This window comes from Cydia splendana, chromosome 7 (genome assembly GCF_910591565.1).
Source record: "Cydia splendana chromosome 7, ilCydSple1.2, whole genome shotgun sequence".
NCBI lineage: Eukaryota > Metazoa > Arthropoda > Insecta > Lepidoptera > Tortricidae > Cydia > Cydia splendana.
In genome coordinates, this window is record NC_085966.1 from 4470328 (window position 1) to 4496669 (window position 26342).

The 26342-nt window shown below is 35.3% G+C and overlaps 1 protein-coding gene across 1 annotated transcript in view; it reads left to right on the forward strand.

The window, feature by feature from the left end:
* The first annotated feature begins 13215 nt into the window (after positions 1-13215).
* Positions 13216-26342, forward strand: part of LOC134791981 (uncharacterized) — a 163828-nt gene continuing 150701 nt past the window's right edge. Inside the window, exon 1 of the mRNA XM_063763077.1 lies at positions 13216-13405. Coding sequence (XP_063619147.1) covers positions 13253-13405 — 153 coding nt within the window. The 5' untranslated portion in view covers positions 13216-13252. The remainder of the gene's footprint in view (positions 13406-26342) is intronic.

Genomic DNA, 26342 nt, shown 5'->3' on the forward strand with positions numbered 1-26342 from the left:
AATCGAACCAGCGTCCTCTGCTATCGCGTCAGGTACCTGTGCCATTCGGCCACGGCGGCATAGGTCGAATTTTCCAAGTACCTATATTTTCTGAAAATAATTTAAGTTGTTCTAATACTTCTAATACTATTTCATTAATATTGTATACTGTTTCTAATGCTATATACTTCCTGTGTGTATCCTATAAAAAGAATGAGAGAAAATTGCGCTTTTCTTATCTGACAATATCGCACGAACACATTTCGTGATGGTCTCATGTGTCAAGCAGTAACGGTTACCATCAGTTTGTCACTGACATAAACGCCGTCGAGAACGTAATTTACTTTCTATAGGTACATCTCGCTCGCACTCGCGTATTAGTGCAAAGGGGATGTATAGAAAGTAAATTACGTTCTCGACGGCGTTTATGTCAGTGACAAACTGATGGTAACCGTACAGTTGTATGGTAGGTAAGGTACAGTCGACGTCACAAATATGTTTACAGTTTTACACCTTACTCCTTTGTAATAAGGCAAAAAGTGTAAACATATCTTTGACGCCGGCTGTACCATTGTGTCGCACGATGTTGCCAAACATGTCAAGCAATGTCTAGCGATTTCATCAGACGTCGCTGTCTCCTGTACCCGAGTCACTGACAGTGTCAACACTGACATATACGTAATTACTTTCTATATATCTCGCTCGCACTAATATGCGAGTACGAGCGAGATGCATAGAAAGTAAGTTCCGATCTCGATAGCGTTTATGTCAGTGCCAAACTGGTGGTAGCTGTACTGGAGTGGGTACCTAGTATTTGGCTTCTTTAGTGAATGAAGAGTTTGAGTCAGTTTAGTTAAGTTTAAGAATACCTAAGATCTATTTGGTTTGAAATGAAACATTGGACTGGAACATGATTTGAATAGGTATAAAATTATATAATAGAAGTTGCGATGCTGAAATAAAATTATCGAAATTTCCAGTCACAGTAGAATCACTGCCGCGTCTGTCTGTTTGTGTGTTTATTCGCGATAATCTCAAAAACTACTGAACGGATTTTCATGCGGTTTTCACCTACCTACCTATCAATATAGTAATTCTTGAGGAGGGTTTAGGTGTATAATTTGTTAACTCGTGCGAAGCCGGGGCGGGTCGCTAGTATGTACTTAACAATACACAAAATCAAAAATAAGTACCTACCCATAGGTAATATACATAGTACTTGAGAATCCTAGTGGCCTAAGCTTATTATGTAAATTTGCGCTACCTACGCTAAAGTTGGCTAAAGGCACAAAGATACCTATAATACCTATAGCCCCTATAGTTAGGTTATTACATTTATCCTTTCGCCGGACACTTTCTTTTTTTCTGCTATCGCGTTGCCATGACAGGGAAACAACATATACCTTTCTCTATTCCTCTTATCAGAAAGTGTCCTAAAATGTAATAACCCCTTATCCTTAGTACTTGGACGTTAACGCAGTAGGTCTGACTCGTGCCGCCGGGTCGCCGCACGCGCAGCCTCCGCTTTGCTCCTTTTGTGACACGTACGTAACACACTGTATATGGGCACAGCAGGAGCGATTTACAAATTGATCTCAAGGCATCTTCTTCGGATTTCGATGTAGATGCGAGTGCGAGTACGATGCGCTGTGAATGATGTCCAAATTCCAATTTAAGATGATTTTTAACTTAAATGTTAAATGCATTGACATTTTGTATAGCAGTTAATAATTTTGCGTTTGACATTTGCGACAGTGATGTCTGCACTGCTGCAGTAATGCTGCGGACTGCATATAGTGCATATCCGCAGGCAACGTCATAAATGTTGTTTTATAGAGAAATTTATATGAAATTTGACGTTTCCCGCACTGTCAAAATCGATGTTCCTGTTTGCTGTCTGGATTGATGATAGAGTTAGATCAAGAAAAGTCTGCAGCGATTTTGATAGCCGACGCAGTGCAAGTATTATTTATACGTCATAATTTCATAGAACTTTGACGTTTAAAGTGACACTTGTACTGCGGGGGCTATCAAAATCGCTGCAGACTTTCCTCGGTCTGACTCTATTTGCGGCAGTAGTGTCGTGCTGCAATACTAAAAAGCAGTAATGCTTCTATAGTCTGAATCCGAACGGCACCTTTCTTTGGCGTCAATTCTGACCGCGCCGCGTACATCTCGCTTGCACTAATATGCCAGTACGAGCGAGATGCATAGAAAGTAAGTTACGTAAACGTGAGCGTTATTTCAATGTCAAAACTGGTGGTAGCCGTACTGTAACCTTTATCTTCTGTGCATACAATCAACATCGTGCCATTCACACACGTGCGTTTCTTTCTCAGTGTTGCACACTTACACGAATTTGCCCATGTGTGCGGCTTAGAGTTGCCATGTGTGCGCGGATTACATACATTTATAAGGCTATAGTTATGGCTGCTAGTTAAAAATAGAAAAACAGTAAGTGCCTGAGTAAGAAATGATGTTGGAGCTTTAGAGAAGTTGCGTAGGTGTTTAAAATTAGGCTGTTAAATTTGCTTAAGTATGTAGCTGTTGAATAAGGTGCCTACTATATGTTGTTGCAATCCTACCGATGTCAATAAACATACTTACGTAACAAAATTAGATAAATAGCACCAAAGTGACTAAAGAAATTGACTTTTTTCGATGACAAAAGACTGAAAAAGGGGGCTCCTTATGACCAGGATGTCCGTCATTGACATCGTCCTTAAGAAATCATATTAAATGTGAGTACATTTATAGACGGGTCTATCGCGAATTTATTTTATTACCTTTATTTAATGACGCACGTAATAAAATAAATTCTCGACAGTCCCGTCTATATGTGAGTTAATATGTGTTCAAAACGCGAAAGTTTTAAATATTATATTGTCCTTAAGAAAGCCCAAATAGATGCTAGATGTCTTGACGACCCAGAACAAATACTCCGAATGATTTGGGAAAAGGCTAGCTTAAGAAGAGGAGTGGTTTTCTGAGGATTTTGCGATCATAAACTGAAGGCCTACCGCGAACCACACGTTCGACGTGCGTTGCCTCTCTGTCACTGTGCACATGTAAATTCGTACGTAAGTGTGACAGGGAGGCAACACGTCGAACGTGGTTTGCAGTAGGCCCCTCTGTCTGGAACGTAGAAAGACTTGCAAGTAATGCTTGATACAGTTAATGTGAATGCAGATTCAATTAACTTATAATAGTGGGCCTGGTTTTTTGTACTGCTATTTTTAGCAATCATATTTTGGCCCGGGGCTTCTGTTGGCCGCATTAGTTGAATGTTAGTGATTCCATTACTTAGCGGTACAGAAGATGGTAGGTACAAATACTTTGCCTCAAAGTATTTGTACCATCCTCTGTACAACTTAACTTTTAACTGTAGGTAGGTAGGTAGGTAGGTAGGTAGGTAGGTAGGTAGGTAGGTAGGTAGGTAGGTAGGTAGGTAGGTAGGTAGGTAGGTAGGTAGGTAGGTAGGTAGGTAGGTAGGTAGGTAGGTAGGTAGGTAGGTAGGTAGGTAGGTAGGTAGGTAGGTAGGTAGGTAGGTAGGTAGGTAGGTAGGTAGGTAGGTAGGTAGGTAGGTAGGTAGGTAGGTAGGTAGGTAGGTAGGTAGGTAGGTAGGTAGTATAAACTGACAATTCGTAAACCTTATTGTAAATACATGTTAAGGTTCAGGATTCAGGATGCCTAGCCAAGATGACAGTCGTACGCCCAACAAAAAGAAAAAATAAATCTTTAAAAAAAGTAAAACCGACTTCAAAAAGGATACAATAAAATATTATTCCGTTTTATATGCCCTAGCAACTGAAACGTTTGAAGTCGGTGACAAGCCAAATTTTAAAACAGACAGTATCTTTTATTTATCTCCTTCATGCTATGTGTATGCATGCATAGTTCTCACAGTACTAACTCGAAAAAGGCGTTTAGTCTAATTTAATTTCTTGCGCGCGGTAACATGTGCTAGTGTATTATAAGTACATCATCATCATCATCCTGTCCCGGCCGGATTCGGCCACGGCGACTGGGGTTGTACTAGTTATTGAGAGCGAAGTGGTTACCTATAATTCGATAAGCATCAGTCATGATCATGATTGTTATATAGATTTAAGAGCATGTAAGATGTATTATCTGTTGGTAATCCTAAATAAAGAAAATAGTGTAGGAGCCAAGGTAAGTTCACAAATTGAAACTTACTGGAGTATAAGACCAAGAAAAGTCTGCAGCGATTTTGATAGCCTACGCAGTGTATATGTTATTTATACGCCATAATTTCATAGTCGTTTGACGTTTAAAATAACACTTGCACTGCATGTGCTATCAAAATCGTTGCAGACTTTTCTTGGTCTAACTCTAGTGACCCTTAGGGCGTCCTCTAGCTGGCGCCGGTGCCCGGAGCGGGCAATTTGTAGGCAAAATCCGTCGCATGCGTCTGCGCCAGCTACGATGATAATTCAAACAGTACGAAGATGAGATATTATTCATTTACTGTCCATAACGGGTTCTATATCTCATACATCTATTCAATTTGGACATCTTTCAGTAGAAAGTTGAACTGCTTTGACGGCAGATAATGAAGTCTTTATGTTGAAACACTGCTTTGAACTTTCGCTCTAAAACGTGCACTATGAATAACACTGTGTAATCCCTTCACTCTTATTCCTTTGAAATACAGATCATTATCGATTGGCAGAAGCACCAGGTTGGGATAACCACTTGAACCGTCGCCATAGACCTTTTACGGTTATCAGTCTACATTATTTATTACTAATGGAACTCTTGAACTTGAGGCACTTCTTTTTTCTAACGGTCGAGATTAACCTTTCTATTTCCCATACCAATATGGAACCACTTGACTTTAGTGGGGTTATTTTTTGCAAATTTGAGGGTTACAGTGTTAAAATGATTGGGAGTCTGTGTGGTCGGTAAATTAAATATTTACGTTGTTAGGTTTTGCAATAATGGTAAATTAAGAATATGGCTATTTACTGGTTAAAAGGTTAATTACTGATTAAGGTAGCTCAAATCCATTGGTAGCCATAGCCGCTTACATACAAGGTAGGCATGTAATCTCTGACTTGTTTGCCACCGACTGGGTATAAAAAAGCATGCTTACAGTACAATAATACTGATCAATCATAGGCTAGGAGCCCGTTTAGGCCTCCTGGCCTACGACCCTGCCTGCGAAGCAGGAGATCCTGGAAAGGACTTTTATTATATGTTTATTACAGATATTTGTTTCCGATTCATAGATGTTTTCTGTGTTGAATACACGTATTTATCTATGTATATTTATTGACTAAATACCTAAATCGTCGTGTAATAGGTACCTTACTGTGGGACTAAAGTCGACTCGTGTAAGATTGTCCCATAAAAAAAGTACCTAACCCGAAGATTTAACCCCGTCAATCGATGTGCCGTGTACCCCGTAATCATCCATCATGACCATCATAATAGCTACAAACAACATTATAGGATTAAAACTTACAAGTCACGTCACCCATGACGATGACTAGCGTTAAATAAATAGCCCATCTTTCTATTAGCGTCCAAACTCGGCTATAAAGCTTTTATAAAACGTTTAGTGACAAAACACGTCACGATTTGTGTCTTTTTAATCCTAATTCACCAATCATATTTTTTTATCGATAACTATTAGTAAGTCTTCATCGTTTCGTCATTTTGACGTTTTGTTATTTAATTATAATCTGATTGAATGTTTGTTTTATTATTAACATAGTTTATTTTACTCAGCTTACTGGCAGGTTAATGTACCCGCGGTAGAAAATTTATCTCGTGATGACTGTAACACTTATGATAAATCATTGCTTAGTTGTAATCTTTGATTTTTAATTAGTGCGTTACATCACATTGAAACTATCATTATCATATATTATCAGCCACATAACGACAAGTACAGGGCATGGGAGTTCCTCAAGGAGCTACACTAAGGCTGCCTTTCCATTGAAGTGGAGATGAGAGAAGACATGTGGGAATAAACCAATAGCATTGGTTGTACATCTCTTCTCCGCTCCGCTGGACTGCAAGCAATGGAATTAGTTCAGTCAGTGGAAAGGCAGCCTAACACCGACACCCAAGGCGAACAGAACCACATAGTAAATTACTTACGTCACGATGCATCAATACCAATGCAACGTTACGGGTTGCTTTAAGGTCCTTTTTTGTACGGAGCACACAAATCTGTATCCTTACGATTTAAATAAAAAATGAAACGAGAGCGTGACGAGGAATGCGGAGACGCTACCCGATTGTTTTGGTCATTATAGTTATATTATTACTGCCAGATTATGATACTCGCTAACTTCGACACACTACAAGAAAAGCGTAAAAATAAATTATCGCCAATCTCATATTAAATGGTCGCCCGTGTTAAAATAAAATTGAATTGAAAAACGGGTCGGAAAACATTGAAATTTTATCACCAAAAATATAAAACTTTTGGATATGATAGAATTTTCGGAGTTGGTCCTGTATTGAAAGTTATTCAGTGTAGCCCACACATTTGCCTTAGAGCCTATAATAAATGCAATAAATGCAATTGTTTATTGCATTTAACACCACGTTGAAAAAAACCTTGATATTAATATATGCTCCTATCTAGTTTTGGTTGCCACTGAAAATATATTTTTAAAATTCATTAAATAAGTATAACCTACATAATACTTGCGAAGCTCATTAAAGTTTTGTGGGTCCAAACCAAAACTCATCAGTTTCACTAAAAGGAACCAAAAGGGATTTCATAAAAGGATGAGAGCTTCCTAAAATAATAAAAAAGCTTGTAAAATTGTAATCGGTCTGTAGATAAATGACAAAGTTCTTAGTTTTTTTTTGAAGTTTTAACAGAAAGCGATAAATAAGAAAATTACGGCTACCGGACTGTGCGTTGGTCACAGGGACTACTGTATATCGCATTTGCAGACTACCTCATTTAGATAGCGCATTATGAAGCATTTACGAATCTCGCTTCGCTGTCATCACAAATCGTAGGCTAGGATAAGGATAACACTAGACTTCTATCGACCGGGATATGAACCGTGATTACCTTTTGTTTTGTTTGTTTTATATTGTTTTGTTGTTTTGTCCCGGTCGATATAAGTCTAGTAAAACCGTGAACCATTTAAAACTGTTACGACTAGGTTTAGTGGTCTGTGTTGTAGGCGCACAACGCACATAGCTACTCGTCTACGCGTAAAATACCTACATCGTCTCATACTTACCATTCAGATGCAAACTACAGAATGTTTTACAACAACCTATGTTTGAATTTACTTATTTATTGTTGAAACATTTATGACAGACATACGTACAATTTTTTTTTAATTTCTTCCTTCTAATTCGTATATAAACTCCATCTAGAAGGTAGGTAGGTAGGCGATCTGTGACCATGTGTAATCAAGAAAACGTATAAATCACACTTTAGACCCCTTTACGAGTTTTAAGCCGATTTGTGGGGACGAGGACATACCAAAGATTAAACCAAGGATTTCTAAGTTAACATAATAATCGTGTAGGTACTGACAAATCTTGAATAATAGTAAATTATTAAGAAGCCATATCGGAGGCAGTAAAAACTTAATATTAACTAGTTGCTTGTAGCCTACTACCAATTTCAGTAGATGGCGCTTAGCCCTCTAGGGCGTAAAGCTGAATAGCGCTAGTAAAACTAAATGATAATTATGCTTCTATTCAGCCATTTATTCCAATGCGCTTGTAAAGTATAAAGAAACAGTGTAGGTATTCTCCCTCTTCTTCTTCTTCGTCGTTCCCTCATGACTGAGGATCGTGACCAACAACTATGTCTCTCCATGTGTAGGTATAAAGACCAACATTTACCTATTTTATAAGCGTGTAATGTGCTGCAACCATAATTTAATCTGCATACTAATGCAAATTCCTACTCTTTTAATGAGAATGTTTATAAGCACACGCATGCGCAATTATCCCGTGGGCATACAGGAACTGATTTAAAATTTAAAAGCTTTGATGAGGTTTTCACCCTAACCTGATCCTGATATTCCTGATCAGTATCGAATATCAAACAACGCATATTAGCGTCTAAAAAACCACTATAATGTGATCTTTGAATCAGCGCAGTTGTTACACAGATAGAGGTCATACTAAACTCGGTTCTCTGAGACTATTGCTGAATAAATGCACACGGGACTGTTTCTGGCCAATAAAGTAAGATTATATAATATTTATAATCAAATTGATTATATCGCCGATAAATTGACCAATTTGATCCCAAGATAAATGCTTCCCTTACGTAATCATAGTTTACAAAAAATAGGATGCTGAGGTTTTGGGTTGGCATAATCAGCCTCGTCCAGGTCAATGCGTCAATTATATTATTATGCTGTTTTTCGGAAATAGGTTCGAAAAAAGTGCTGCTTTTATTTAGCCAGTAAATAAATATGTTATATAAGTACACATGTTTTTACTCTTAATTGTTTAATTATTAGGTAATTTACTCAATTATATATTTCTGTGCCCTACCAGAGTATAAGTAGTAAGTATATTAATATTCATATGTATGATAGATAGCCATGATAGGCTATAATGAATGTCTCTAGAACCAAAAAGTTTTTGCTAATAAACATGTAAGATATCACCCATTAAGACAATCAAGTTTAGGAAAGCTATAAACATCCTTAGTCGATTATATTACTAAACAGTTGTATTGTCATCAGCAGAAGTTGCTAAGTGGGCGTTGATACGCTCTTAATCTCTATGATTTATCGAAGAAAAGCATCAATTAGCTGACAAATGATCGATTAATAAGTTATTGACTGCAATAAGAATGACATACAACGATGTAAAGTCGATCGCCCGTAACGCCATTATAGTTAAAACACAAATACAGGTAATTAATAAAGCTGTATACGTTACAGTTACGTTAGATCTCGGGGTTAGACCGCGGTAACTCAAGACGGTGGGAAATTATAACTAGATACGCTCGCGTCACTCTCGTGCGATTGTTGGAGCCTGTAGAACAACGAACAACGTCATACAAGCGTCTATGACTTAACTTATTCCACTTCTTTAGCGCTTTTGCACTTTGAAATGCAATAAAATATTTGACTTGACTTGACTTTCGTTGGTCAAATATGTTGAACGGTTGGTCACATACATATATGCAAATAAAATATTTGACTTCACTTGACTGGACTATCGTTGGTCAAATATGTTGAACGGTTGGTCACATATGTTGAAGCATATAAAGCAATTCATATATGGTTGGCCTCCAGGGTCAGCTCAGTTATTGTCGAATTTTTGCTCGAATTAGAACATTGGTAAACATGAGGCAAGCAGGCATCAACCTGATTGTAAGATTTTTCGACTTAAACACACTAAAATAACTTTAACGTAATAAAAATGTAATGCTTCGAAAAAACAAGGTTTTATTTTCATATTCTTTTGAACGAAATATTACTTTCATTTCTCTTATGGTTGGTGTATTTGGTATCCTTAGTAATCCTTGGTATTTTCGTGCATCTAAATCAATTCCTAGTTATTCAAAATGAAACCTTGGCGTCATAAAATCAGTTTCCCTCTCGCTGTTCGGACATAGCCAACATTAAGGGACAAAATATTAGCTCTATAAACTTTACATAGTATGTATATACATATTAGTAGCGTCTAATATGAAATTTATTCTGTTTGTTGAATTTATTCGACAATATATAAATAATCTAAACGATTTCAATAAAGTAGAACCCTCAAATGCGGTCAACATTACATGCGTTGTAATTTAATTCTAAATTACGATCGGGTATTTCAGTCCGCCATTTCCGATCCGATCGATAATTTAACAAAATCGGGTTAATTCCTGGATCGGTTGCGCAAACGCACATTTATTCTGGATCGTTGTTACTATAGCTTAGCGAGCGAGCGAAAAATGTTTGTTTTATATATTTTGGCTGGTCAGATTCTGATGTCTATGTTTTCTATGGGATAGTTTTTTTTCATCTAACTACATTTTCATTATGAGTATTTATGAGAAATCAAAGCTCGGTCTCCCAGATATTGTGCAATAAAGTGACATCATATATTTATGTTAAATATTCCATTCTCATGAGCACGAGAATACGGCCGTAGTTTGACAGCTCGTTTGTTTTGCCGACTGTACCATGTGTTTATGGTAACGGGAAATGTTTATTATACACTTGTACAGTCGAAGCATAAATAGAAAGGCACGTGCGTGTACTACATTTTTGGCACTGATAAGTAGGTATAATAATGGAATTTAAAACATGCGCTTTACTTACTGAGCAGAACAATGAAATAGTCGCCGTTTTTCATTTGTCGATAGTTAACAAACATTAAGAACATCCCTAGGAACGATTTTTTTATTTGCATCGGGAATGAATAACTCCACCTAGAAGTTACATAATAACATACATAACATAATTCAGCCTATATATGTCCCACTGCTGGGCACAGGCCTCCTCTCATGCGCGAAAGGGCTTGGGCTATAGTCCCCACGCTAGCCCAATGCGGATTGGGGACTTCACATACACCTTTGAATTTCTTCGCAGATGTATGCAGGTTTCCTCACGATGTTTTCCTTCACCGAAAAGCTAGTGGTAAATATCAAATGATATTTCGTACATAAATTCCGAAAAACTCATTGGTACGAGCCAGGATTTGAACCCGCGACCTCCGGATTGAGAGTCGGACGTCATATCCACTCGGCCACCACCGCTTTTTTAAATATCTACCTACCTAGAAGTTACTTTTGTTAAATACAAAACGAAATATGTAATTGAGCAAATAGAGCTCTAGAATACAACTATTTTTATGTATATTATATTGCGGCATAAAATAGTACCTAGACATTAAATAAAATGAACTAGAGTTAGACCGTATTTTAAACGTCAAATTTTATGAAATTATGACGTATAAAATAACACTTGCACTGCGTGTGCTATCAAAATCGTTGCGGACTTCTCGTGGTCTAACTCTGAAAAAAATTCCATACTTAATTGTTGCCATGTTTCAGCATTTTACGTCAAAAATGTGACAGTTACGAAGGAAGTGGCGCTCTCAATAATTTTCTACAGTTTCTAATCGGACTATAATAACCATTACGTCACAAATGCACTTTGCGTGCGTTTTGCATTTAACTACATTATTGTATATAACGGCTCTCTCACTAACATATTTAAAAAAAAGTGTGAACCGACCGCGTATATCAATACACAACGTGACACAACGTTTGTTTGACTTACTGCCATTTCTGGGTACAACGCCTTGAGACCGCAATTTCACGCCTGTAAAGGTCGAAAATGTTTTTAAGTGCCATAATGCCATAGTAGTGCCATAAATCATTACTGAGAAGTCATTTTTAAGCTCCAGTCCCGTGGCTTTAAAAATATATTGCTTCTGATAAATTCCACTGCAAACCATGAGGATATTTTATTTACTAACATGAAGTACTTTTTAAGATGTCCGAGAGTTACTAATAACTCTTTCTACATTGCAGACATCTTAGTCTGCTGAAAAGTGACTTTGTTCGTGTCATAATTATTTAGTGGATAAAATTGTCAAAATCAAAAAAAAATCGGAAAATTTCATGGTCTTTTTCAAGTAGGTATTTGACAAACAGCCCGTGGGCTTAAAGCTCACGATTTATTAACATATGTATACAAATAACCGACGGAATGTAGGTACCAATTAATGGGCTAGGTATCTATGAAAGTTTTAACAATATAGGTACCTACAGGAGTTTTTGTATTATATGGAAATGAATTACCCAATCCTTATTACCTTAATGTTATGTATGTAGGTCAATGTAGCCCCTTTGTACTTTATGAGAGGTGACAGTATAACATCTCTAATGAAGTAATGACTGTCATATTTAATTGTCATGTATTCTTCTTCATCAATTCTTTTGAGAATAAATCAGGGACAAGAGACCCAACCCAACCAAAAGTTCAAATTGGTTGTCTGAACAGTTTCCAATTATCATCATCACACACGTAATCAAAGCATTAAATATCTTCTCAGTAGTTTAGCGACGTGTTATTTAATAACAAGAGGCATGTCACTGACGTGCTGGGTGGAATGTAGCCCTGGCATGTCATTAACTCATTATTATCTAACAACTTAGAGATATGTAACTTTTGCTTCCTTGCCTCTTCCTACCGTTTTACTGGATTCTTAGACAGTTATTTTTATATTACCGTAATAACACTAATAACTAGAAATAACTGGATTTTTCGAAGGTTTAGATGAATTATGTTACATATTACATATTTAGCTAGCTAGCTACTTACATATTTCTATATCACTAGGTATATAATTATCTTATTTGAACCCAACATGCCGTAAGAATAGTTTATCCGCTAAGGCACAGCAAAAATGCTACCATCAGATTGCTTAAAGAAATGTTGATTTTCTATGATTCTCCAGCAATTTCAGGAACTGTCGTTTCAATGATCAGTGCACTCGGAACAACGAATCGATTATCCACTTAGCTTAAAACAAGCTATGCCTATAGCTATATCCAGCTATTGTGGTACCAAACAAAACATTTCATTGTTGAACTTTGTCGCAATCCTATTACAATGCCTGTGCAGTGAAAGGAATCTACTAATGAATCATTGTGTAAATTAATATGAAATCTTAGTAATGAAATTATAAGGAAATTGGATAATTGATACTGTTTCCGTTCGCTGATTTTAGTTGGTAATGATTTCCGTTTGGCGTAAGAAATTTATTGCTTTTTTACGCCAATGCGATAATGATTATCCAATCGTTCATTCAATACTTTCAATAGTAGCACGATTGTTGAAGCCTGAAATACTGCAATTACACGGACAGACATGTACAATGATATTATATCTGATATGATGATAAACGATCTGACCCTTTTGACTGCCAATAAGAAGGTCAAGCACTTTTTTAAGTCTTGCTGTACGGAAATGATGTTCGTTCTTGTATATCAGCGTGATAAAACGGTGTCCGTCACTTTCTATCCCACGGTATTAAAAAGTGGCAGTTATTTTATCACGTGGATAAAGATGGATAAATCTATTCATAATACGCCGGCTGGATCCATATAAGCACGTTCATATCTTCTACTTCTTTGATCTTATCAAAATGTGGAAATTGTTTACTTTTGTGTCCACAAAGAAAGACGCCAGTTTCCCTGTTTTCACCTTTAATTGCTCTATAAGAAATGTAAAACAAACTCCTTAATTTCAGTGATCATGAAGACACGTGACCACGCGCTCATCTTAACCCGGTGATGGTGACCGCCGGCATGGCGGCCGTATACCACGAGGAGTTGCGGCCTCAGCACTCGCGCGATAATTCGCGTGACTCTGGCATCTTCCACACCACCAAGGGGTTGTGGAACGCTCCGGGGGAGAACAACTGCTTTTTGAACAGTGCGGTGCAGGTGAGTGTCTAAAAGTAATGTTCTGTAGGTGTTGCACGATATTACCCCCGGTTAAAATTGGGTTCACCTTAATTTTTGCACTACGAAACGCTTCTGGGAAAAGCTACATTCTAAAACAACGCTGTACGCTGCGCTGTATACTGTCTACATTGTTTTCAATTACGTTTCTGTTTGTTGGTATTTCCCACCAGTTAAAATTGGCAGCCTACTTTGTAATGTGAGATTCACCGTTACCATCGGTGATGTGATGGCATTGGCATTTTCAAAAACAACTAGTACCTATTGTCAATAGTTTTTTTTTACTATTAAATGTTTACATTTGATAACGAGGTCATGACACCTACTCTAACCTAGATTTGTACGAGTAGGTAGGTACTCAAATAGACGGAAAGCAGTACAACAATTTAATTTAATTACTATCTTGATTGGGCCGACATCTCGTGATGAGAGCGGAAATGTTCAACTATGAATCAGCCGGTGTGAACTTTATCTCGAGAAAAGTGTGATAATTTACTCACTTGAACGAATAAATGGAATATTTTTTCTTAGTTGACCCCGTTAGAGTATTTAGAAAAAGTGTTCACTTGAGTTGAGTGACGCCAAGAAAAGTAGTTATCGACTTTGCCCATGGCGAATGTCCTTATCCTTATATTTATTCATAAGTATATATCTATATGGTACAAAAACATGCCAAATAAACAATAAATAAAAACCACTTAAAATTACAATTAAACTAAATACAAACTCTAAAATAAAACTAAACTAAACTAAATATAAAAAAGGCCCCTGTGGCAAGGTCCCCAAGATGCTGGCTGCGTTACCACGCTGAACTGCCAGACTGAAGCGTTGAGCGAGGTAACTGCCAGCTCTTGGGTCCCTACTGTCCCCAGTTGCGTCCCTGAGTCTCTTTGAAAGGTCTTACGTCTTTCAAAGCCACATAGCTGCACATAAAACCGAATGAACATGAAAATAAAAGGTTCGTATAAAATGTTTACATGGCACTCGCGAAATTCTTTGAGGTGTTGATTAAATAAAGCGAATGGCTAAAGCCGATGGATTCGCAAACTGTTGGCTCTGGTAATGGGCGCGCGTGGGCGGGACTTGTGTTCACACTTTAAAAGCCGCGTACGTGAGCTTACAACGTAAAAACTTTGGATAAGTAGCTTATTGTTGACTAAGATTTATAGTTTTAAAATAATCATGAAGCAATTAATTATGTGACGTAACCTAACAATATTATATTTAGATATTTTAAGTCTGAATTTAATAAAAAAACAGGTTTCGGATTGATGCCTGTGGTGGAAGAAGTCTTTTTAGGGTTCCGTACCCAAAGGGTAAAAACGGGACCCTATTACTAAGACTCCACTGTCCGTCTGTCTGTCACCAGGCTGTATCTCATGAACCGTGACAGCTAGACAGTTGAAATTTGCACAGATGATGTATTTCTGTTGCCGCTACATATAACAACAAATACTAATAATCAGAATAAAATAAATATTCGAGTCGGGCTCTCATACAACAAAGTTTTTTTTGCCGTTTTTTCGTAATGGTACGGAACCCTTCGTGCGCGAGTCTGACTCGTACTTGGCCGGTTTAAAAAAAAAACATCGTATTTTAGATAAAACTTAAACAAACAACACATTACCGCGAAGCGATTAAAACTTGAAAGTTTTTATTTTACTTCACACCATCACAATCACAATCCGTGGACCGGTTTAAAAGCTCCAATAATCCGAAGGTAATACTCAGTGATAAATACCGGTATTGATGGCATTATAGGCGACGATGGGCATTATTCAAATATCGGGTAAGCCAGTCCCGCTAGAATAAATAATCTTCGATTAACAATCACGATTAATGATTACTCACACATGCTTTTGGCAGATTAAAATTATTCAAGCTACCCACGTTTGACACTCGTAGAGAAGTCACGATAGAGAGACAGTGATTGCAAATGTGTACAGATATTTAAATAATGTATGTTTATTTATCACTTAGACGTAACTTGGTTGGTTAAGAATTTTTAATTACGAGTATACATAGGTACATATTTTATGGTAGTCTAAAATGCATATGTCTTGTATGTTCGGTAAGGTCAATGTGGCTAATTCCGTCATAGGGACTATTCCGTCCACCAGCGTATATTTCTTTGATTTTCAATCGTAGGAAAAAAACCATTTGCTTTTTATTGCTGAAACTAAAAGCAATCGCTGCTTTGTCTATGAAATTATCAATTTTGTTCGTCGTTAGAGAAAGACGCTAGTGGACGGAATAGTCCCTATGACGGAATTAGCCACATTGACCTTAATTGAAAGATTTAAACCTAATAGTAACGGAGATAAAAAAAAATTGTTTTGATCGCCGGCTGTTTAACTGACATGACACGACATCTTCATCATAATTCATAACAATTAATGCTAAGAATTCCAACCCGTTTTGTTTTGGGTACATAAATACAATAGAAATGATTTCATCATCGCCAGATCGAAGTCTCCACTTAGCAAAGTCTATTATCTTTGCAAACGTACAAACAACTCGAGGCAGTACCATGAAGTCATATTATTTTTACGGTCAAAAGCAAACATAGTGGTCACGCCCGACTGGACAGTTTAGTTTGGCGACACTCGTAACGGTGTGTAGGTACTCATTTACGCCTGTATTCTCGTCGGTTCTCTAAATAAAGCTTTACAACCCACAATTAAAGCTTAAATTTGCATGCAGTTGTGTGATGATGGGTTAAGGCTTACAGGGGTCGTTTGTTGACGTGACTTTTGTACCAATAAGTGTTAAAACCTGTAGAATAAACCCGTTGGATTAAGCCTTCCTGCTTAACCAGCAGTAACTACATCTTATTAGCGTAAAAGACGTGCGTATAACGTGTTAATTTACTCACACAGCCATGAAAATCTGCGAGCAGATTTCATATTGTAACGAGACAGATGACCTCTGTACACGTTCATCAAAGTTATGGGCATTTAGTTACATATAAAGATGTTTTTACATAGAAAAGAATTATTGGGAAAAATAAATTTATTCATAAAAATGTTCTCTGTCATCATTAAACTAATTAATTATAAGTTTGATTATATGTAAAGATGTTTTATATAAACTGTAAACATAAATAAATAGATAGAAAGATATATGGTTTACATAAAACATTGCAGACATTACTTATGTCTAAGTATGACAATATTAGTGTTCGCTTAATGAAATAAAAAACTTAATTTTGTTAATTTCTAAAAAACTAGAGAACTGATATACATAATTTCATTGTCAAATGAGTCATTATATGTGTATGGTACATAGGAATTTAATAATTAGTCAATCCATTAAAATAAATATTTTCATTATACATATATGGGATAAGCAAATAAAATAAAAAAATGAGAACCTGTTCTAGCTAATAATCGTTAAAATTATAGAAGCATATCATGATTCATTTATGTAGAATGTAATTAAATAAGGCATTGAAATTTTATAATATCTTATAAGCTAAAATTTGCATACAATTCTTGAGTGTATTTATGTATGGATGTAGACCAAGAAAAATCTAATTTTGTATGCCATTGTGAGATCAGAAGGATTTGGAGGATTAAGGGAAGTGTATTTTAGTCAATTTATATAGTATATTGTATATAAGGTGGGTCATTTAGTTAATAAATGATCATATCTTTACTAGTACTAATGGAATTTTTATAAGGAAAGTTCAGTTGTAAAAAAAAACATGAAAATAATGTTTGTATTGTTAAATGATGCAATAGAAAATTAGATTATAAGCTTAAGAATTAGTTTTAGCCATAAATAAGAGTGGGAATACTCCAAAATTCCTCATAAACATGCAAATAAAATGTTAGATTGTTTTTGTCCATTACTTCAAAAGTATAGAGTTTTGATGAAAGAAATTTATTGAAAATCGTAGATAAAAAATAAATACATCCAATTTAGCTTAAAAAATCACTTGAAAACTAGCAATTATTGTAAAAAGTAAGAAAAACAATTCTCATAGGAAAATTTGCAGTATACGGGGTCATTGAAAAATGGACCTTAATTTCATATATATAAAGTTCAAATTTGCTTGCACTCCCTAGCTAAAAAAAATGCATGATGTGGTTGTTAGAAGAGTACAAAGATATTTTAGGCGACGATGGTGACGATGGTGACGAAGGCGACGTTCGTAACCAAGGAAACAAACAAAACAAAAATAATACCAAATATATAGGGGTATAAATAGAAGAGCCAAAAGCTAGGAGATTCATTCAGTCTACAGCAGCCAAACCAAGAAGAGCTCCAGAAGAAGAACTAAGAAGAGGATCCAGAGAAGCCCCAAGGACCGAAGAGGAGCCCCAAAGGAGCAGCCTGCGCAGCCTGGGACATCAGCGGAGCCCTAGCAGGCATTCTCCGAACATCTTCGAGCGACTTCAGCGGAGCCCTGGCAGGCTTTCTCCGAACATCTTCGAGCGACTTCAGCGGAGCCCTAGCAGGCATTCTCCGAACATCTTCGAGCGACTTCAGCGGAGCCCTAGCAGACATTCTCCGAACATCTTCGAGCGACTTCAGCGGAGCCCTAGCAGGCATTCTCCGAACATCATCGAGCGACTCCAGCGGAGCCCTAGCAGGCATTCTCCGAACATCATCGAGCGACTTCAGCGGAGCCCTGGCAGGCTTTCTCCGAACATCTTCGAGCGACTTCAGCTGAACAAGTAGCTGAGCATCAGAGCAGGTTCCAGGGAATCCTGAGCTACCCACTTCAAAGAAGCCTTCAAGTCTCCGGGTGAGTGTTTATATATTCATAAAGTAGTGATTTTTATTGATTTGAAAAACTTAATACTGATTTTATTTTAGATTACTGTTGGCAGTGCGAATTCTTTATTGTTTTCTATGATTTGCTATAAATAGAGAGACTTATAAAATATGAATAAAATTAGAATGAAGCCTTGATCAATGAGAAAGAGTCTGGTATAGAAAAGTATGCCAAAATCCTGTTCAGATTTCATGATGTGGTGAACAACGGATAGCTGAGCGATTCCGTAAGTTAGCGGTTGTAAAGAAACCTCAACTGCTTTCTGTGTTCTATACCATATAGAATGAATTGAAACTTGAATAGTATATAGTTTATTTGTATGAATTTATATATGGGCTTTAATCTGGTTTTACAGATAGAATTTTAGTGATTATACTGAATTTTTCTTTATATTACTGTTGACAATGCGTATTCTTCATTATTTTCTATGATCTGCTAAAACTTCAACTATGACAATATGAAGTTGTGTGCTATTGAAATTAAACAAGGAAATTTTGATTCCAAGGAGATTTGATACTGAATTATTGAAAATAAAATGTTTTTGCTCTGGAGAAGTTGAGTGATTTATAAAATGTGAATAAAATTAGAATGAAGCCTTGTAAGAAGAATAAGGCCTGGTGTAAAAAAGTATGCCAAAACTTGTTCAGATTTCATGATATGGTGAACAACGGATAGCTGAGCGAAGCCGTAAGTCTGTGGGAGTAAGAGAACCTCTCCTGCATTCTGTGTTCATAACCATTTATAAATAATGATTGAAACTTGAACAGTTTAAAATTTATTTGTATGTATTTATATATGGGCTTTAATCTGGTTTTGTTTGTCGGGTAGATGTTTTGGAAGCATGTAAGAATTAGGGCTTAGATATTGTCTATCAGAATACTACTGCTTAAATATTTTACAGGGTCTGTGACGTCATGGAACCTTCGCTCCTACAAGACCTCACGTGAAAGAAATACAATTTAAATGATTCTTTTTATATTCAACTTAAGTATAGACTCATAGCTTTGCAATTTTATGTACATTAGCTTTGTTTTAATCAAAGTTTTAAAATATTTTAGATTGAGCTTTAGATTTACGTTCCGTTACATAACAAATCGCGTTGTTAGGCATACTGGTCAGTTTTTTTCGTGGGATTTTTCTGCCAGTCCAGTAGGTTACAAGACCATAGTAGAGACTATTAGGGCTATAGTGTAAACAACTTTATTTACGGTATTTGACACATTATGACTGACGTATATAGAGATGTAACTAACGCAAATCGATTGTCACAGCAAGCGATTACGATTGGATGGCACGTAGACTGAGGTATCGAATTGTGACGTATAATGAATTTTTATTTGAGATTTAAATAAAGCTAGAATTATATGGTTTTCCCGCAAGCTACCGGTCGGTCGGTGTATTTAATACACCGACCGAGTAGGTCGCACCCATTGTCAAAATTGAAACTAACTGGGGATCTATTTTAAAGTTTATTTATGTTATTTCTGTGTCAAATTTGTTGTCTGTTAAGTGACGATAAATATATCCATATTTACAGTTAATTATCCACCTTTTCCTTATTTTTATTAAAAGAAAAATGAAAAATTCATATCGATTTACTTAGACGACTACCGATTCATAACGATGGTGTTCGGCCAACCCTAAAATTAAAAAAAAAAAGACGTAGAACGTAAACGTTCGCAGTGCAGTTGTTTTCCTTTGTGATTTCGATGTGCAAAACATTTTACGTAGTGTTGCTGTAGTGAGTGACAGACGTCAAATACCGTAAATAACGTTGTTTACACTATAGTTGTTAGGCAGGTAACATCATAGGGCTAAAAATAAATAAACCAAAATCAAAACTCGTCAGCCAAAGTAGTATAAAATCAATTTTTCCGTTAATAAATGTCTTTAAACTTATACTGTTGTTTGCTTTAATAATATGCCTCTCTCTCTCTAAAGAACCTGAGTTGCTACTCTTCGCAGTGTAGAGTCCTACCACTTGATCACAAGCCTGGCCAATTTAGTTTGTAAGATAAGCCACACATGCATGGAGCCCTGGTCCTGATAAGGTTAGATTTAGGATCTTCAATTATGGTAAGTATTCAGTTTAGGGGAAATCTAGGTTAACTTTCAATTGTTTTAATTAAAAGGGTCATGAAATTTTGAGGGATATTCTTTATATTCATGGGCCGTGATCGTCTAGATAAGCTTAGCTTAAGGGGTTCGTTTCAGTTGGTGCGGTGACCGTAGGATAAGGGGTTTTATCAGTGTTAATTTTTAGTATTATTGGGGTTTTATGCTGTGTGGCTTCAGTTGTTGTTCGTGTTAACGGAGAGAGAATGAGAGGTGTATTATTGAAGCTATTGGGAAGGAGAAAAGTTGAGTTTGACTATTTTGTACTTACTTGATGACTTTGTCTAAAAACACATAACTTTTTCTTCACTTTACACTTTGCACAGCACTTAACTGGCACTGCATTCCCATTTAGTCATTATAATTACTTTCACTCACGATTTGTACGATATGGCTTGGTCGAAGAGTTTATTTACTAATAAAAAAAAAAAACAACTTTGCAATTGCCGGCAAATTAGCGGTAAAAATGACAACTAACTTTTAGGTTAAAGTCCGTTCATGTATCAATTATTTCTTGCAATTGAAAATATTAGCATTTTTCAGTTTAAATAACTTTAAGGAATTAATTACTTTTAAAGAGATATTCATTTATTTAAGTACAACATTATATGTGTTTTACATTCAATACAAGCGGGAATTTTGAAAAAAGAAAAAAAAAACACAACTTCGGTCTAGCGAACTAGCAATTGCTCCAATTTATAGGGGTCTGCATTAGTGCTGCTTTCTGCAGTTCATATATATTGCCAGAGCGAGTGCTGCCTCTGCAGTACACGTATATTTTTAATATGCACTATGGGTTCTGCCAATTTATGGGCTACATTGAACACTTAAACTTCTCATGTACCAATGAGCAGGGGCTTCTGTGCTGCACTCTATGCTTCATGCATAATCTCTATACTATATCTAAACTTTGATATTGAATCATTTTTAGGTCAGTCATATCAAAATCTGTTCAGTCGTATTTAGGATACTCATGAACATGTCTATGGGCAGATAAATATATTTGGGAATCACATATCATGCTGGGAAATGATAATTTTGTAAACTAGTCTTGAGCTTTATAAATTTAATTGGCAGAAAATAAGTAATTGTTATCACATTTGCCACATTTTATTCTGTTATTCAGTAAAATCTAGATACATAATGTGGAACTAATACATAGGCTGAAAAAGTTAGTATTTGTAAGGTTACAGAAAAATGGTTTTGATTATTTTAGAAAAATATCAGACAGTTATCAAGGCTAGCATGCAAAATTATAATGTATGGGGTTGGAATAATGCAGAATAACACTTTTATTGATGTTCAGAAAACAAATTTCAGTCACATATTACAGGTATAATTATTTGCTTAACATATAAAATAAATTCTTCTTTAGCAGTCTGCAGATTTGACATCTTGTAGTAGTATCGAGTCAGTAGACCTGGAACAGGCAACTTTGCTCCTCTGCAGCCTTGTTGCTCAATACATTCTGAAATCAGAAAAAATAATTAAATTAATGTTTACTGCTTGAGTTAATTAGTCTCAGAATTTGCTTTGTTACTTTCTTTTGTAAGTTTTAGCATTTTTAAGTTTAACAGATGACATAAAACTAAAAAGTTTAGAAATATAGATTTCAAATATATAGTTTATAGGGGGTATACAGTTAGTAACTTTCTGCCACTTCCTGGCTTATATACACAGCATAAGGGCGGCTATTTACTAGTCCAAACTTAGATACTACATAAAATGTAGGAATGTATGTATGCATGTTAGGTTCAGTCAGATTTAATAAAAATATGAAATTATAATAACACTGATAGAGCATACAGTCAAGTATACTTATTTTATCTATCTGCATAACTTATATTTATATAAACAAATAAAAAATGTTTAATACCTTTTGGTTTACATCATACTTGAGTTCTGAGCATGCAGGAAGGCATTCATAAGTTCATGCTATGTCATACTACTTTCCTTGACTTTTGGAATGAGTAGTTTCAATTCAATTAGTATGTAGAATGCCTGAGAGCTATGGCCTTTGTACAGTAGTTATGATATTAGAATCCTTCTTTGAGATAGGTCATTTCATTCATCTTCATTTCCGTCGCTACGGTTGTTCTGATTTGTGACGCAGGTTCGTCATTGATAAGCGTTTGTCAGCATCTTATTTCACAGACTGTTGTTGTTGTTGTCCTATGGTACTCCATTGATGCGGCGGGCCTTCGTGAAACATCATCTATCCACTCTTGTCCTGTGCCTTGGCTTCTGCATCCCTCCAATTCAGTTCAGCTGTTTGCAGCTCAGCGTCGACAGAACGTTGCCAAGTTTCACAGGATTTATGGAGCAGGTGCAGCGCAACATTTTCTTTATCTTCCTGTAGATGTATTTATTCATTCTAGGTTGCTCCAATTATTTTAGATTGTGTTCCTGCCGCACTGCATCAGCTGTACCATTGTAGATGTTTCATTATGTAGGACTACATGATTGACTCTTGTATTGACACAAAAAAGGTGTTGTTAGCTTGAAGTCGTTGGAGCAAAGGGAGAGGTGTTGTCAGCGCGTAATTGTTAGCGTGTTGGTAGAGGGCGTTGACGGTTTGATATCATTAGCGCAGAACTGGATCTCCAAAATGTTTATTTCCAGATTGGAAGCTTGAGGTGCCGGCGAATAGATGTACTACCAGCTTTTGTTGATCTGAAATTATGTAGTAAAATAAATGATTAAGGTGTTTTAAATAGGTACAAGATCAAAGAGTTTTTAGATTCAGCTTAGTGTAGGAATTTTATAGCATGGGGTAGTTGTCCCTACATCAGAATGGGGTAATGGGGCTTAACAAAATAGCTAGTAAACAAACAGTAGAGTTCAACTTGTCATACTGAAATATCGTTTGATTTTAACAGCTTGGTCTTGGTACAATTTTATTATCAATTGTTACATGCGATATAATTACAGATATACATAGATGTTTTCTTTTGTAACAATTGACATCATGAAGTTTTCTTGACTCAGTAATCATTTCTTTACAAGAGGTATAAATAATTTTGTACTTACATAAAATTAATTCCAGTTATTTCATATTGTGCTGGTTGAAGCACAATCTAGACACACACATTTTTGGCAGATCAAGATTTTCACAAAATGTTACATAACCTGAAAAACAAAACAAGGTTATAAAAGCAAAAGTATGAGTGTTAGAAATAAAATAAAGCTTGTTTATTAATGGGAATTCATTTATGAGGTTAAACAGTTAATATATTTACAATAGCTCGGTTTAGATAATGTTTTACAATGAAAGAAAATACGTACCGGTAATTTTCACAATTTTGATTCTGTAGTCATTTTAGCTTCTAAGACAGCATTTTGTAATCATTATCCTAGTAAAATAGATATTATTTTGTTCATGGCTTGCTGCAAAATCGTAAATAATATTTGAATCTGGAATCCAAACAAAAACCAATCATTGAAGGTTAGGAACAACGTACATAAATTCATACAACTATTTATGCGGATTTATTAAAAATTAAGCAATATTCAAGCTCTAAAAAGTATACTCATTTGTTTTTTCACAAACGTTTTAACACTTTAAACAAATATTAATTCAAACAGAAACTTATATTTCTCCATTACGACATTTGACATTTGTATGAGTAGGACATAATTTTCAAGCGGTAATTTCACCATGATACGAAACCAAAATTAAATTTAATAGTCACGACTCTTTCTTCAGTACGATAAAAGAAAGGGACACACTGAAGTCAATACAATTTCTAGTTGACGTTTTGATGTGGCAAGAATGGAATAGGAAACGTACCATAGATAACAAGATACAAAATGGCATCAAGACAATTGCGTTTTGTTTCATATCATTGATAATTCATACTTGCGTTTAATTTTGTTATGACAGAATAGTATAGGAAGTGTTTAATATGTAATTAAAATAATAAGAAACAAAAGTATAGAAGTGATTTAATCTATTAATATAGAAATGAAGATTTATTTTAAGCTTTGATTGGTCAAATTAATACAAAAACGAGAAAGGGAATAGATAAAGAGATTATTAAAGAAAAATAAAAATCAAAGTAAAAATTTGAATTATTGTTACAGAAAAAAAAAAACAATCAAGAAACATAATTAAAAAAGAAAAAATGGAAAACAAAGCAGTTCAACGTTACAAATTTAATAAGAAAATAAATGGTATAATAGATAATGGCAGTAATTTATCATACATATCGGAGAAAATTTGGAAAGACTTGCAGGAAAAGAATCCGAAGTTACCAAGAGTTCAAATAACACCATTTTGTTTAAAAACAATGTTAGGAATTAGCAAGGAAGTTAGACATTTAACTGTGTTACCAATAATTATAGATGGAATAATATATGAAGCAATATTTTACATACTGCCGAATTTTTCCATTCCAGTGATAATTGGAAATAATAATTTGCAAATGATAAATAAATGGAATGGGATCATAAATGCAACTTTGGTTAACACAAGTGTCTGGATGCAGTTTAGAATAATAAAATAATAATAAAAAAAAAAAAGAAAAATATATATATATATATAAAAAAAAAAAAAAAAAAAAACATATAATATAAAATTAAAAAAAAAAAAAAGATTAAAAAACTAAGTACCTTGTTACAGATTGGAAGAATAAAATAAAACAAAAAAATATAAAAAACAAAATCAAAGTTTAATTGAAGAAAATGAAGACAATAGGAACACGAAGTCGGGCCAAAGATGTTGTAACAACAGAATCTGAAAAAGAAAAGGAAACAATGATTAGAGATAATGAAGATAGATCGGAAAAAGAGCTTAGCCCAATTGGAAGGGTTATACAGAAACCTAAAACACAAAGAGGTAATATGGCCTTAATTTTAAATTTACTCAGGAAAACAGAGGGAAGAATGAGATTAGAATTAAAGCAAATGAGAACTGAAATTCAAGCTATGCAAACACAAAATCAAAGAGAAACAGAAATAGAAATTGAGCAAAATAACCAGGAAATAGAACAACTACCATATGAAGAAAATCAGTATGAAACAACCAATCAAATAATACAAGAACCTATAGTAAATAAGACAAAATCCTCTATTCAGAGAAAAACTAGTGAGTTTAGTATACCAATCGAAGAAAAACGAAATATAATTTATAATATAAAAAATTTGAATTTAGAAAGACCTAAGTTTGGAAAAGGAAATAATTTGCATGCGATAAACTTTTTGGAAGATCTAGAAAGTTATTTGAAAAAAACGGCAAATGATGGAACAGAATTAGATATAATACAAGAATGTTTGGAAGATGGTGCTAGAGATTGGGCTAGAATTTATAAGGATCGTTGGGAAACAGTGGAAGACTTTAAAGCAGATTTTTTGGCAACATATTGGGGAGAAAAAGAGCAAAATGAGCTTCGTCGCAATATAGTACACGGAATTTGGGAAAAGCAACAAAATACTACAATGTTGGATTATTTTTTGAAATTAATAGGAAGAGCAAAAATGTTGGTACACAAGATACCGGAAACGCAATTAGTAGCAGATATTATAAGACATTATCCTCGTTATGTTCAACAAGCTTTTGTTACCACAAAAATTGATACAGTAATAGGAACAGCAGAGTTTCTTAGATCTATGGATGACGTGAATAAACAGAATTTTCCTAGTTATTTAGGAACAAAAGGATTTAATAAAAGGAAAGAAATTCAACAAGATTATACACAATGGAAACGACCGGAAAATTCTCAAAAGAATAGTAATAATAAAAAGCCAACAGAAGTAAATATGATAGAAACAAATTTAACTGAAGAACAAGAAGAACAGGAAAACCATTAGAAGCTGATGAACAGGTCCCCAAATCGGCTTCATTAAAAGGGGACAAGGCTTTACAAATGATGCTTAAAATGAATTGGAAACCAGGACAAAAGTTAGGAATAAATGGAAAAGGATTACAGAGACCCATTACAGCAGATAAAGGTCAAGTAGATAAAGTAGGTTTAGGATATATAAAAAAGGAAGTAGATTTAAAAGATATAATTACTGGAATTA